The 13,415-nt window shown below is 31.3% G+C and overlaps 1 protein-coding gene across 1 annotated transcript; it reads right to left on the bottom strand.

Annotated features, from left to right (window-relative positions):
- Positions 1 to 280: 280 nt before the first annotated feature.
- Positions 281 to 9,811, bottom strand: LOC140009637 (protein DETOXIFICATION 21-like). Its single transcript, XM_072055733.1, has 9 exons — positions 9,115 to 9,811; positions 8,545 to 8,821; positions 4,001 to 4,542; positions 3,329 to 3,415; positions 3,176 to 3,232; positions 2,702 to 2,940; positions 2,354 to 2,472; positions 591 to 677; positions 281 to 509 (listed from the first exon to the last, which is right to left on the bottom strand). Exons 1-9 carry the CDS (start codon positions 9,174 to 9,176, stop codon positions 435 to 437), a joined length of 1,545 nt encoding a protein of 514 aa, XP_071911834.1. The 5' UTR covers positions 9,177 to 9,811; the 3' UTR covers positions 281 to 434.
- Between the last annotated feature and the right edge of the window lie 3,604 nt (positions 9,812 to 13,415).

The raw sequence follows: 13,415 nt of genomic DNA, 5'->3' as shown, positions 1-13,415 counted from the left end.
AGATCTAAGAATCCATGATGCTTACTAGCACACGAAATCTTGACATAAGAAAATGACATCATCAATCAACAAACGAGACATGATGAATCATCAAATTCTAAATGATCCAGCATTTTGATGACCTTTTGTCCATCTTCTTCTAGAACAATCTTATTGAAATCCAAATCATGTAATAAATGAATAGCATATTTGTCTCCATCAATTGAACACTCTACTTTGGCTCTTGTCGATTTATTTTTATGTCTAAGATGCTTAATCAGTGTTATCTAGGCATCAGAAGGATCAAAATAGTCTAGTAAACATATTTATAATAATTCTTCCTTTTTCAATCATTTGCATTCTACAGAATAATGTAGAGTTAATTATTGTTGTGCTGCAATTAAGCATTTAATTTAGTTTTAATGACAAAGTAAAAGACGAAAACATCAAATATATCAGAGAGATTCGGATCTATTGTCATTTTCAGATGGTATAAACCACCTATTGATTCGTTGTTGTGCAATCAATACCTGCAAACCAAAGTAAGAATTTTATTAAACTAACTATCAAAAGTGGAGAATTAAAAAGGAACAAATTGGACAATGAAATACCTGTCGATCCCAATCTGTCCTCAATGTGATTACAACAAGTACAATGGTTTGGACTAGCGTACCAATTAGCATTCCAATCCAAACACCCTACAAAATAAACTTCAATTTGTCACATTCGTTTAAACAGGTGAGGAAGAAACAGCGAAGCAAAAAGGTGGACAACACGAAAGTGTTTAGCAAAAACAATTGCTTTTACTTATCTGGTTCTTTTTTATTTAGAAATTTTATTGGGTGTATAAGTCGAGTAGATTCTAATTCAGAGTGAAAAAAATTAGAGACCCCTAATATTTTGAGACCTTGATCCAATGACAAGATTTAGCGATTGATGCAACAGCACGAATGGTACTCACCTTCTTAGTTTCATTCAATGTAATTTAATGCACTTATTAAAAATGGGGATTGCCTGTCTAAGATTATTTTGAATGTAGGGATAACTTTAGAAACCTCCTATGAGGTTTCTAACATTTCACTAGCCTCCCTTGAAGTTTACAAAATTACACAAACCTCCCCTGAGATTAAGGTTTTGATAACAAAATTAGTCCAATCAGAAAAAGTAACATTAAAAAAATATTTTAAGAAAAGAGATGAAATTTTATTTCATAAATACCCTTATGCATGTATACAAGTTGTATTAGTAACAGAATAAAAATAATTAAAAATTAAAAACAACTAATATACACATTTCACCACTCAAAAAGTTCACATTCAATAAATTAGACAACATAAATAAGCAACAAAACTATATTAATCATCACAAAATTCAGCAAAACAGACTAGTCATATCTTTTAATATGATGTTTACTATGATTCTTGTGATTTTGAACAGAAATTTTTTTTCAAAATTTACCTTTCTTTTCCCTCCTTTATCCTTTATTAATATCTAACGATTAAGTAATTAGAGCACTAATTAATTATTAATAACGAATTAATGAAAATAACTGTTAAAAATTTCTTTAATGATGAACGATGACTAGTAATTACAAAATAACATCAATTGATACTATTTTGTTATAGATAGAATTTGACAATGACCAAAAAATCAGTTGTACACAATGTGGAAAGAAGAATTTTGGTAGAAGAAAAAAATATAGGGCAAAACAAGATTGTTCATGAGGATATTTTCTTTGAAACTCTTAAAATTGTGACAGTTGTAAAATAATTTCGTGGAAGTAAAGGAGGAAAGAGGGAAAAGAAAGGCAAAATTTAAAAATTTTTCTATTCAAAATCACAAGAATCATAACAAACATCATGTAAAAAGAGATGCCTAGTCTGCTTTGTTAAATTTTGTGATCATTAGTATAATTTTATTACTTATTTGTATTGTCTAATATATTAAATATGAACTTTTTGAACGGTAAAATGTTTGTATCAATTGTTTCTAATTTTTAATTATTTTTATTTTTTTACTAATACAACTTATATATATGCCTAAGGGGCATTTATGAAATAAAAGTTCATATCTCTTCTTAAAGTACTTTTTTAATGTTACTTTTTCTAATTGAACTAATTTTGTTAGCAAAACCTTAATCTCATGACAGATTTGTGTAATTTTGCAAACTTCAGGGGAAACTAGTGAAATTGTCAAAAACCTCAAGGGAGGTTTCTAAAATTATCCCTTGAATGTATCCCACTACTTGTAAGCTTGTCCTTTATACTCCACTCATTGTTGTAAAAGAATACAAGAAACAAACCAAAAATCAACAAACTGATCCTTCCATTTATCTAGTGCTGTAACTAAGAATGGGTACCAAAATAGAACTTACTTGTACTTGCAATTTAATAACGTAACCAAGCACCACTCCAATGGGTATGCCTAGCAAATAATAGCAACCCACGTTGACCCATGCCACAGTTCCCTGCCATCCAGCCCCCACAGCAACCCCTTGAAAAAGGAAGAATTATTTCATATAGTATCATTTATAACAAAAAAAATAGAAAACTTGCTTTTTCTTTTTTGGTAATTTCTTTTGAGATGTTAAAACTTAAAATTCACAAGGTCACAACATCTTTAGAGCAATCTGGTGGAACCAGAACCATCTTGATTTTTTCATTTTACTCTTTCTATAACTGATAACAACCATCAATATGACAGATAAAAAAAACAAGCTTACCAGAAAGAACCGGTTGAACACTGTTCAGAAGTATGGAAAATGCTAACAATGGCGATAACTGACCAACTGCTACAGCCACATCAGGACTTGTGGTGAATATGTAAGCTACACGTTCTCGAAAGAAGAGAAAGAATATGAATAGCACAAATCCAATGGCCAAAGATGTCAGAACTGAAAACCATATGGAGAACTTTGCTGCTTTAGCGCTCCCCCTTCCAAGTTCATTCGCAACTCGTACACTATATATGTGAGGAGGGTAAATGATTAGTAGTCTTTAGGATGTACTGTTACGGAGAACAGAATGGAACATTATGTGATTCATCATCAAGAGAAACAAAATAAGTCAAAAAAGTGCTGCAAGTTACAGGCATTGTGAAAGCCCGCTTAGGCTTTAGCAAATCATTTCACTTTTATGACTTATTTAATGTTGAAAGAAAAGAGCTCAATGCATATGCGAACTTGTAGCGGAATTACCTTGCTGCAGCCATGAAGCCAAGAGAAATCATCATCTCCCAGCCACTAATATTTAGGCTGCAAAAGGAAAACATTTTTTGCTGGTTTGATAAACTAGAACTTGACGCAAGTACGGAAAGGAGAGAATTTTAAGAAAGAGGAAGAAATCAATACCAAATAGAAAGAGCATCAATTGCAACCTCTGCATTCTTCATGTTTCCAGTAAGAAGAATCAATATGGTGTTGTACCACAGCTCGAGACTGCATAGAAGGTCCAAAAATTATACAAGTAAAACGTCTAAGAAGGAAATACCTATATGTCAATTACGAAAGAAGGTATTTTTCATGTTCGCATAAGAATAGTTTGCACACTGGATTAAAACTTTCACCCTGTTATAAGAAAGATTACCGTGTTTCCAATATTTTCACATAAAAACAGATGGAAGATGAAAATGAGGAATAATCGTTTCCCCAACTAGATCCACTCATATAAAATCTGCTCAATTGGTACTTTAATGATGCAGATTTTGCAACACAACTTTGCTTCACATGGTGAGGCAATAACAAAAGTTTATTACCATCCAAAATGGCAAGCAACAAGCTTGGCTTACACTGCTTGATTACCGATGTGACACATCATGAACAGATTTATTATTCTTCCACACAAAAATTTTGCTTCTTTAAACAAGGTTGAAATTTCCCAAAGAGATTCCTCAAGCAATGATTTAATAAAGAGCTCTTTTTTTTTTTTTAAAGCATTGGCACCACTTTCTTTCGTTGTCACAGTAGGTGCAAATCTTCCAAGATACTAGAGTTTTTAAGAGTGTAACCAAAGAATTATCTTACCATACCATTGCACCAGATGATAATGAAAGCTTAATAATTGGCAAGAGATCTTTGAAAGCCAAGGATGAAAGACCTTTCCATGTTTCCCGGCAGCCTCCGCAAAGAACAAACAGAAGTTGGCCAACATTGGGAAGCCAAAAAGCCAAGATTGTAGAAATCATGGCACCAGGAATTCCATATTTGTATTTCACTGTTAAAAGCCATGAGAGAAGCACGTGGATTGATAGAGAAAAGGCTGCCACATATGCAATAATCATGTTCTTGCTTTGTGCTTGGAGGAACATTTGGCAGGTAAATGATACACCGAATGCATAGAGCACAGGAATTAACCAGTCAGCAATAGTTCCTGCCGCTTCTGAAATAGCTTCTTCCTGTCCTAAAGCTCTTAAAATTGGGGCAGTGAAAATGAAAATTGGTAGAAGCACAGTTGATGTCACAGATAAGACAATCCACGACCTTTGCAGATAGACTCCAAGCATATGATATTGCTTTCCACCATAGGCTTGCCCACAAAGAGTTTCCAATCCACTAGCCATGCCCAACTGTATATTCAAATTTGGCATACAGAAGAAAAGAAACCTTAAAGACCACTTCAGTTTACATGTTCCAAAGTATTGCACTAGCCTGATCTATGGAAACTCCACTGCTCAATTTGAATTTTACAATATCACCAAAACCACCACCTTAGAAATGCGTAAAAAGGTGCATACTGAACAATAAACAATGGTTTTGATATGCAAAAATTCAAAATTTTTTTAGGAAGGGGATTGTGTTGACATATTAAATTAAGCCTAAAAAATAGAAGTTTTTGTATTCTTATTTAGCAGTGTTTTAGTCAAATCAAGTTTTTAATAGTTTTGTCAGAGGTAAGTTATAGTAGTTTTATTATTATTATTATTATTTCATTTAGAGGTATCCCAACCTCTCGGCCAGACTAATCCTCCAAGTCTGTATAGAGTTTTACCCTAAGGATACACAGTGAGGTAGCACACACAGGACCTGTTGGTAACTACTAGGCTACGGAACCAGTTGAACTATCCGCTAGGGGCAGTGGTTTTATTATTTAGAAATTGGTATTTTATTAGGAAATTCTTATGGTTGCAAGACTTGTTTGTCAAGTCATCTAATGTATAAATAGGGAGTTTTATTATTGTTAGTTGAGAATAGTAAAATTTGAGAGCCAAGTTACAATGGTATATTATTGATATTTATTCCTCTCTTGTATGTGCGTAAATTGTCTCCCCATATATATTGATTCTATGAAATTTATCTCCTATAGCTTTTTGGTGGAATTTTTTTGGGTTCTACATCTAGGATCAGAGCCCTAGATTCAAGAAATTGATTATGGAGTGCCTATGAATATTGAAGAATTGGCCTGATTACGAAATTAATCCTACACGTTTTGCTATAAGAGAGATGGGGCACAAGGTTATATTAGAAGAAGTCAGTTGATTGAGTTAGACCATAAATTTGGTCAGGGATTAACCAATTGTGAAAATTGGACCATAAGATTGATTCAAAAATTGTTAGATTGATTGTTATATGAAGACAGAGATCGGAGAAAAGTCTTGTCAGTTGAATTGTAATTACAAAAATTACAAAGTGATGAGCTGTCAATAAATTGACATCAAATTGTGTCAAGAAAAACAGTCTATTCAGGTGCATGGATTACTGCAACGAAAAAAAGTAAATGAAAAACTAGTATAAAGTGACATTGACTGAATTTGCAAGGAAGATTAATGTTCGTGATTGTATCAAATCTAATCCTAGAGAGAACTCGATTTAAAGGACCAATGTTGGCATTTTAAATCAAGTCTAAAAATAGAAGTTTCTATATTGTTATTTAACAGTGTTTTAATCAAATCAAGTTTTTTACTAGTTTTGTTAGAGTCAAGTTATAATAGTTTTATTATTTAAAAATTAATATTTTATTAGAAAATTTCTTGTAGTTGTAAGGTTTGTTTGCCAAGTCATCTAATTTTAAGGAGTCTTATTGTTATCAATTGAGAAGAGTGAAATTTGAGAGTCTTGTTATTATATATAATTATTGATATATTATTGATATTCATTCCCCTTTCTCCCACATATTTGTGTATGTATATAAATTGCCTCTCCATAGACATAAATTTATCTCCTTTATCTTTTTGGTAGAATTTTTGGATGCTGCAGATTGCACAAGAATGTCATACAGTGAGCTGACCGACAACCTGTTGGGTATTTCACTACTGCATTCATCAGGGTATGTTTTTCGATTTGATAACACAAGGAAGTTGCATGAACAATGATAAAAGAAGATCCACCATCTATGCTAAGATAGGTCAAAGAAAAAGAGCCTAGTATAATATTCAGTTTCTATGATCAAGGTCTGAAAGTCGCGGCACCAACCACAGCGTGAACACTATCGTTCTACATCAATCACCACATATGAGAATAATATCAGGTCATATGCCTTTTCTTTTAGGAATAATACAGAAACGTCCCTTAAGATTTTTGGCAATTGCAATCACCACCCTTGAGATCTGAAAAATTACAGAAACCTCCCCTGAAAAGTAAGTTTTAATAACAAATGGTGATGTAAGCACAAAATATCTCCTATATTGCCCCTATTTGATTTACAAAATAAATTGAATGATAAAAGAAATAAAATATCAGCATTACTTGCTAAGTAAAAAATTTTAAGGTGGTTCTTTATAGTAAAATTTAGGCCATGTTTTAAGGCATTATTTTTTAACGTTTGGATTTCTTTTTTTTTTCTTTTACTAAGTAAGTTGTGAAGAAATTGTTTTTAACAAATGCATCCCTACTAGTTGGCTATTTATAAAACTAAGCAAGAAGTCCATTTAAATGATCCAGGAATGGAATATAATGTATTAAGTGAGATGAAGTTAGGCTTTTGAATAAATAATTATTTGCAAAATGTGATTTTCTTTTCTTCTTACACCCACTTTTCACTTAGGATTTGTAAAGTTGTTAAGGCTATTATAGTCTTTTCATAGCACCAAGGGAGGTAAGTGTAATTTTTCATACCTCAAAGGAGGTAGCTGCAATTGTCAGAAACCTTAGGAGAGGTTTATGAAATTATCCCTTTCTTTTATGCCAAATGCGTAAGGGAATGCAAAATATCATGAAAAATATAGAAAACTAGAATCAATTTGAGATGTCTAATACTACGCCAAATACACTGATTTGACGTGTTAAATACTGTCTACCTCATATTTTGTTCCTACTGCCCATTTGTAGTATAGCATTCATAGGAACTTAATAATCATATTTGGCTAAAGCTCATTTATATATATATATATATATATATATATATATATATATGAAAGTAGCTATTTTAATCAGAGTTGTTTCTCACTCCTACATCACATACCTAATTGAAGAGAATTAATGGGTTATGGGTCACTTGGGTTTTACCTATATTGAATCCTATTTGGATTATATTATATGTTTAAAAATTATCTCTAATTTTAAAATAACTTTAAAAAATAATTAATGTTATCTTAATGATATTGCTTTAAAAATCAACTAATTTTATTTTAATGATTCTATTTTCTATCAAATTATTACATAAAGAACTATAGTAAAACCTTTTTCAAATCACAAATTATTGAAATGTTACATATTCCATAAATTACTTCCTTTCATCACCATATCATTAATTAGTATTTAAATTGTTCATCATCTCTTCCCCTAATTTTGAATTAACTTAGTGCAAAACAAAGAATATACTATTACATCGACAGATTTACCAATATTGCTTGAAACTAAATATTTATTGATGAAAAAAGCACATTGCTGGATTTTTTCTACTTAATTAAATGTGAATATATAGTTCTAAGTTTATGGTCATTATAAAAATTTAAATTATCTAAAAGAATATTTATAAAAAAAAATATCTACGAAATTTTTGATATGAGATACATTATTTGAGGTATACTATCATATTATTGTGAAAGTATGTAAACAAAATTTTAAAAATTAGTAAATAATTGAACATTTAGAATGCATTAATTTTTTAAAGTTAATATGAACGAACATGTAGTATTGTTATTAATTTTTGTATTTAAATTATTCATATTTGTATAAATTCATTATAAATAAAAAAAAAAGGAGAAAAATTCTAGTAAACATTGACAAGCATAATAGCTATGCTTTTCCTAAAATAGAGTAAGATTTTACAGGATCTCTTCTCTGCATAAGCTGCTCTTCCACTTAATAGGCCAGAAACTATCTGGTAATACCAAACTATCAAGCTCCTAAATAGATCAATGAAGTGGAAACCTTCTCGACTCTTTATGGATCCAAAGAAAGCTTAAACTGATAGTACAAGTATTAATTGTTGGTCATCTATGTAAATGTGTGAAAAATATTAATGTTGGTATACAGGCAGAATAGTGGCTTGCTCTCCACAGGGTCAAGTTTGCTAATTTGTACTGCCATTTGCCAAATTTTTGTAACAAGATGGAGAATAACTCGAAATCAGAAACTAAGGAAAAATGCTTGTAAATATGACAACATAGAAAGATGTTAAAAATAGTTACCAGGATGCCATTGGCAAACCTCAAAAGGACAGTCTGGACCAAAGAGTAAGCAGCCAGCTGTGTAGCTCCAATATGACCAACAAATGCCTGGGTGATGACACTAGTCCCAAATGTTGAAAATCTGGTAAATATTGCTGGAGCTGCAACAACCCACATTTTTTTCGATTCACTCCATATCCGGTCCTTGAGTTTCTCTTCCTCGTTAAGATGTTCTTCACCATGGCTAACTTCTGTCAACAATTTCTTGCTGACATCTTCAGACATTTTAGTTATGTCTCTGCCACATGCATTAAAACAAAGAAAATTAGCTACTCGAAATTAAGAAAAGCAATTGACTTTCTGCTGATAGTGCTACTGGGATTATTGCATCTCAAATTAGTCAACATTCCTGGCCTGTGGACTGCTATCAGGAGGCTTGACGGGCAGCAATGACAGTTGTTGAAGTGAAGGCCCCATGTAAGAATGTCTAACAGTGCGTAGTAAACATGTCCTACCTAAGTAAGTCGTTCTTGAACACAAGTAATTAGATTTTTTAACTGGAACGCAGAGAAGACAATGACTCCAACTTACTCCATAATGATTAGGTGCAAGGCCTGCCGATTTAACACCCTCCCAAAGAAGAAACACCACATCAAGATGATTTTGTTACCTGCACCTAACAATTATATAACTCAAGCAGACCCTATTCTCGGTAGCAATTGAACAAGGATTAAGCTTTCTTACTTTGCCAGTGCCCATTTTATTAATGCCAGCAAGTGTACATGCAAGTCACATATGAAAAAAGAAAATTTAGAATTTGAATAAAGGTTATATATCCTGCATTTAGACCCATGTCAAATATCTTTATACTAACAATGTAAAAATGTTGAATCCATTTGTTCAGATTTTAAGTCAATACCTACATTGCAGCAGTTAATAGGTTACAAAGATTTCTTTCCAATTGAATAAAATGGAAATGTTTCATTGGCATAAACCAATTAAGAACGAACTGTCCACCTAAAACAGAAATTATCTGTACAGAATCTAAGCTATAAGCATTCCCAGTAATAAATTCTTAAGTTCTCGTTATCAAGTTGATGTTACCTTTTCTGCTATCTCATCTACTAGAAGAAAAAGAAAGGAATATACAACAAAATGGATAATGGCTAGTTAAGTAGGATTTATAGCAGCTAAATGTGATTTAATGCCTATGATTCTTTGAGTATGATTATCATAGTTTTAGAAAATATCATACATAAGAAATCATGTCAGTTATGCAACCACCCCACCCCCCCAACACCCCCCCCCCCCCCAAAAAAAAGCCAAAACAGGTGGTATTCCCTTAAAAAAAATAATGAATATAGTGCCTTTGTTGCCACAAGTACTTTCTGTTAAAAACTTGTCTAACAACAGTTAGTCTTAATGTTTCTTAAGATTTTTTTAATGAGTTCCAATGGATGCTTATTAGTATATTTACACTTAATTTAAATTCAGGCACTCACATTTATTGGGCCACATTAAATTTATGTAATTTCTCGACTTATACTTGCTCTTTTAAAAAGTATCACTTGAGACACCTCTTAGAGAATGCTTATTGGAGCCTGTTCCTTTATTGAGAAAAAAGGTGGCCTCTGTTTACATTATTTTTTTTAAAAGAAACCCTAACAGGAGTTTTACCTTTTTTCTTTAAAAGGCAGCCTCCGTTTAATGGACAACAATCATTTACTACATTGTTAAACTTGTAAACAAAAATAATAACAATAAAATACAAGTGCATATGACTGATGACAGGAAACTTTTATCTCAATGCAAACCAACTATTTAGCAAGTCTAGTAATTAATCTTGCCGCCTCTTCTGACTACACTGTTGCAAACCGCACGAGTAAACTTATCAAGTGCTTTGCACGAGTGTATAAAATAGTTTATGTATTCATTTAGAATAAAACTTAATTTAGTTTTAAATAACTGATACAAAATTTATTTTCAAGCCTATTTTTAAGAACATCTTCAAATATTATTTTTTTCAAAGATGCAGAGAGCCAATCCTTAAACTATTTTTAACAGCATATAAAGACAATCTCAACTACAACAAAAGTTTGGGAATTGACATTATTAAGTTAATTAGTTGACATGTTTGGGCTAGCTAGTAATATAAAAAATGTAACTTTACTTAAAAAAGATAAATTCTTTTCCATAATTAAAGAACGAAATCAATGCAGTATTTTTATCTTATATACAAGAAAGAGATGATAAAAATTTAAAAATTTTTCTTTTTTCTTAGCAATTTTATCAAGAAATGATAAGAAACAGGAAAGACATAAGCTATGTTAAATTTGCAAAGTTGGCATCAAAAAGTTTCTGTTGACACATTTTACCAAAAAATCATGGAACCACATTTTTCGAGATTCATACATAAAACAGGGGTGACAATAAATGACAAACATAAATGGATCGCCACATTATTTTAATTCAAGCAAATTGAAGTAGATATGTAAATAATAAATTTTGAGTGTGTTGACATGTGATTATTGAAAACAATATTTGTACTTGCATCGCAAACACGTTTTTGAATCATTTTTTTAATCTTTCTCACCATCTTTTTATCTCACATGTATCACATTATAAAAAATGATATAATAATTATTTTACATAATATTTCAAATAACACTCTCTCCAAATACATCCATTTTACATTTAAAAAAAATTTAGGAACATAATATTTTGCTTTCCAAAAATTTATATGCAACGGCACTAATAAAGAATATTGTTATCAAACTTTACCATTTTCATTTTTATTAATTACAATTAAACATGTACATTGTCTACGTTAAAATGTGAACACATCTAATATAAAACAAAATTTAGTGCCAATAACTTTTCTCAAATGTTGAATAATAATGTTTTTAAAATTGTGCACTACCAATACATTAAGTGCAATACCGATAAAGTTATTCCATCATCGTTTTAGACGTTATGGTTCGAAAAGGGTCAAAACTAATTGTCTAGCCAAAAAAGGGTCAGTCTCAAACTTTCAAATTGTAGTACAATTTTAAACATAAAACGACAAACGCTGCAACAACAAAAGTTGACACGTTTCTCGGAGGTGCCTTTAATAGGGGTGGTGTGAAACAAAAATTGACACGCTTCCCGGGCCTTTCTTGGCCTCGGGACATGCAAATAGAACGACAAGGAGTGCCTCAGCTTTCAACATCCATTGACTGACAATTAAGAAAATCTACTCCCCCAGCCACCGGACTAACGACGGTTGGTTCGGTGGCAATTAGGAGGAACTCTAGGCCTTATTTGGAAAGTCATCTTTCATCAAAAAAATTTATTGTTTGGATAGAAATTTATTTGGATAATTTATTTGAAATAATTACTATAATATTTTTTATGATACGAAGTATATAAAATAATAAAATAATTAAAAAAAATAATAAAATAATTAAAATTTGTAAAATAAATTATTTTATCTCAAATCATCTCAATTCAAACACCTGTTTTCATCAATACATTTTTCAATTATTTTGTATCATATATATATCAAATCGCTATGATAGAACAAAAAAAAAACTTTTTGATGAAATGTATTATGCATAAAAGGCACATACTTTCAAATATGACTAATATATGAGACAGAGAGAATATACGTATTTTGTAATCATATTTTTCAATTATTTTTGACATCATTTATATTAAATCATTATAATACATTTTCTATAAAAATTTGAGAAAATTATAATCCAAACAGGACCTAAGTCCTTTTTATGGTGTTCGCTCGGAGATTAAATTTCCTTACCAGTATCAAACGTCCAGAATTTTTTTTTCTCAAATCTAATAGGCGCCGTAACGCACTCGTCTACTTTCGAGGTAAATTAGTTTCCTCCCGTGTAATATATATGGAGTAGTTGTAGAAAGTTGAGAATGGAAAAAAAAAAATACTTGCTCTATTTGAGTTGTAAATTATTTGAGATATTTTTACTGTATCATTTTTTGTGATGTGATATATGTGATATAAAAAAATAATTGAGAAGATAAAAAAATGCGTTAAAAATTGTAATGATTATGTAAACAAATAAATTTTGACAAATAATCCCCTATCCAAACAAACCCACTATCTTCCCTCAAAAAATCAAAAAAAAAAAAGACTAATCTTGGAAAATTCCTCAATAAAATAAAAACTTCACCAAATCACTTCAAATCAAGAAATAAATCACACATTCCATCACTCAAGTCACCATTAGGCACAAAATAAGCATCATTAGCTATAAGAGGATGTTCAATCATCACTTACCTAGTAAACAAGAGAAGAGGAGTTGTAGACCACCTTAGCTCTTCCAAAAACTTCACCAAACTCACCACTAACACTAAATGGAAAGATTGTATGGAGTGGAAACTAGTTTGTGTGATTGATTTGGATGGTTTGAGCTAGTGGAAAGCTTGAAGATTGAAGAAGTTTTCTTCCTTCTTGGCAAGAGAGAGGGCCGGCCACAAGGTGAAAGAAAATGGTGATTTTTTTGTGAAATTTTTAGATATTTAACCAATTTTGGTCAAAAGTCAAAAAAAATGAATAGTGTTCTTAAGTCAAAACCAATCACCAAGTGACACGTGGCACTCCATTAATGCATTCCTATCCTTTCTTTTCTCTCTCACATCAATCATATCTCATTCTCTACTTATCTCTTAACACCCGCTAAAGTTCAACCAGTATCCAAAACTTAACCTAATTGGCCGAATGTTTCCGAACTTTACGCACTAGTGGGGCCCACGTCCATTATATATCCTTAATTTTTCAAAAACTACCCAATGCTAGAAAAATCATCTAAAAACTATAATTACCCATAAAATCCACCAAGAAAATTTTCTAAGCCAGAAAATGCAGAAAACATGCA

This window comes from Coffea arabica, chromosome 6e (assembly GCF_036785885.1).
Source record: "Coffea arabica cultivar ET-39 chromosome 6e, Coffea Arabica ET-39 HiFi, whole genome shotgun sequence".
NCBI lineage: Eukaryota > Viridiplantae > Streptophyta > Magnoliopsida > Gentianales > Rubiaceae > Coffea > Coffea arabica.
The sequence above is the reverse complement of the archived record's forward strand: the minus strand, read 5'-3'. Positions and strand labels throughout refer to the sequence as shown.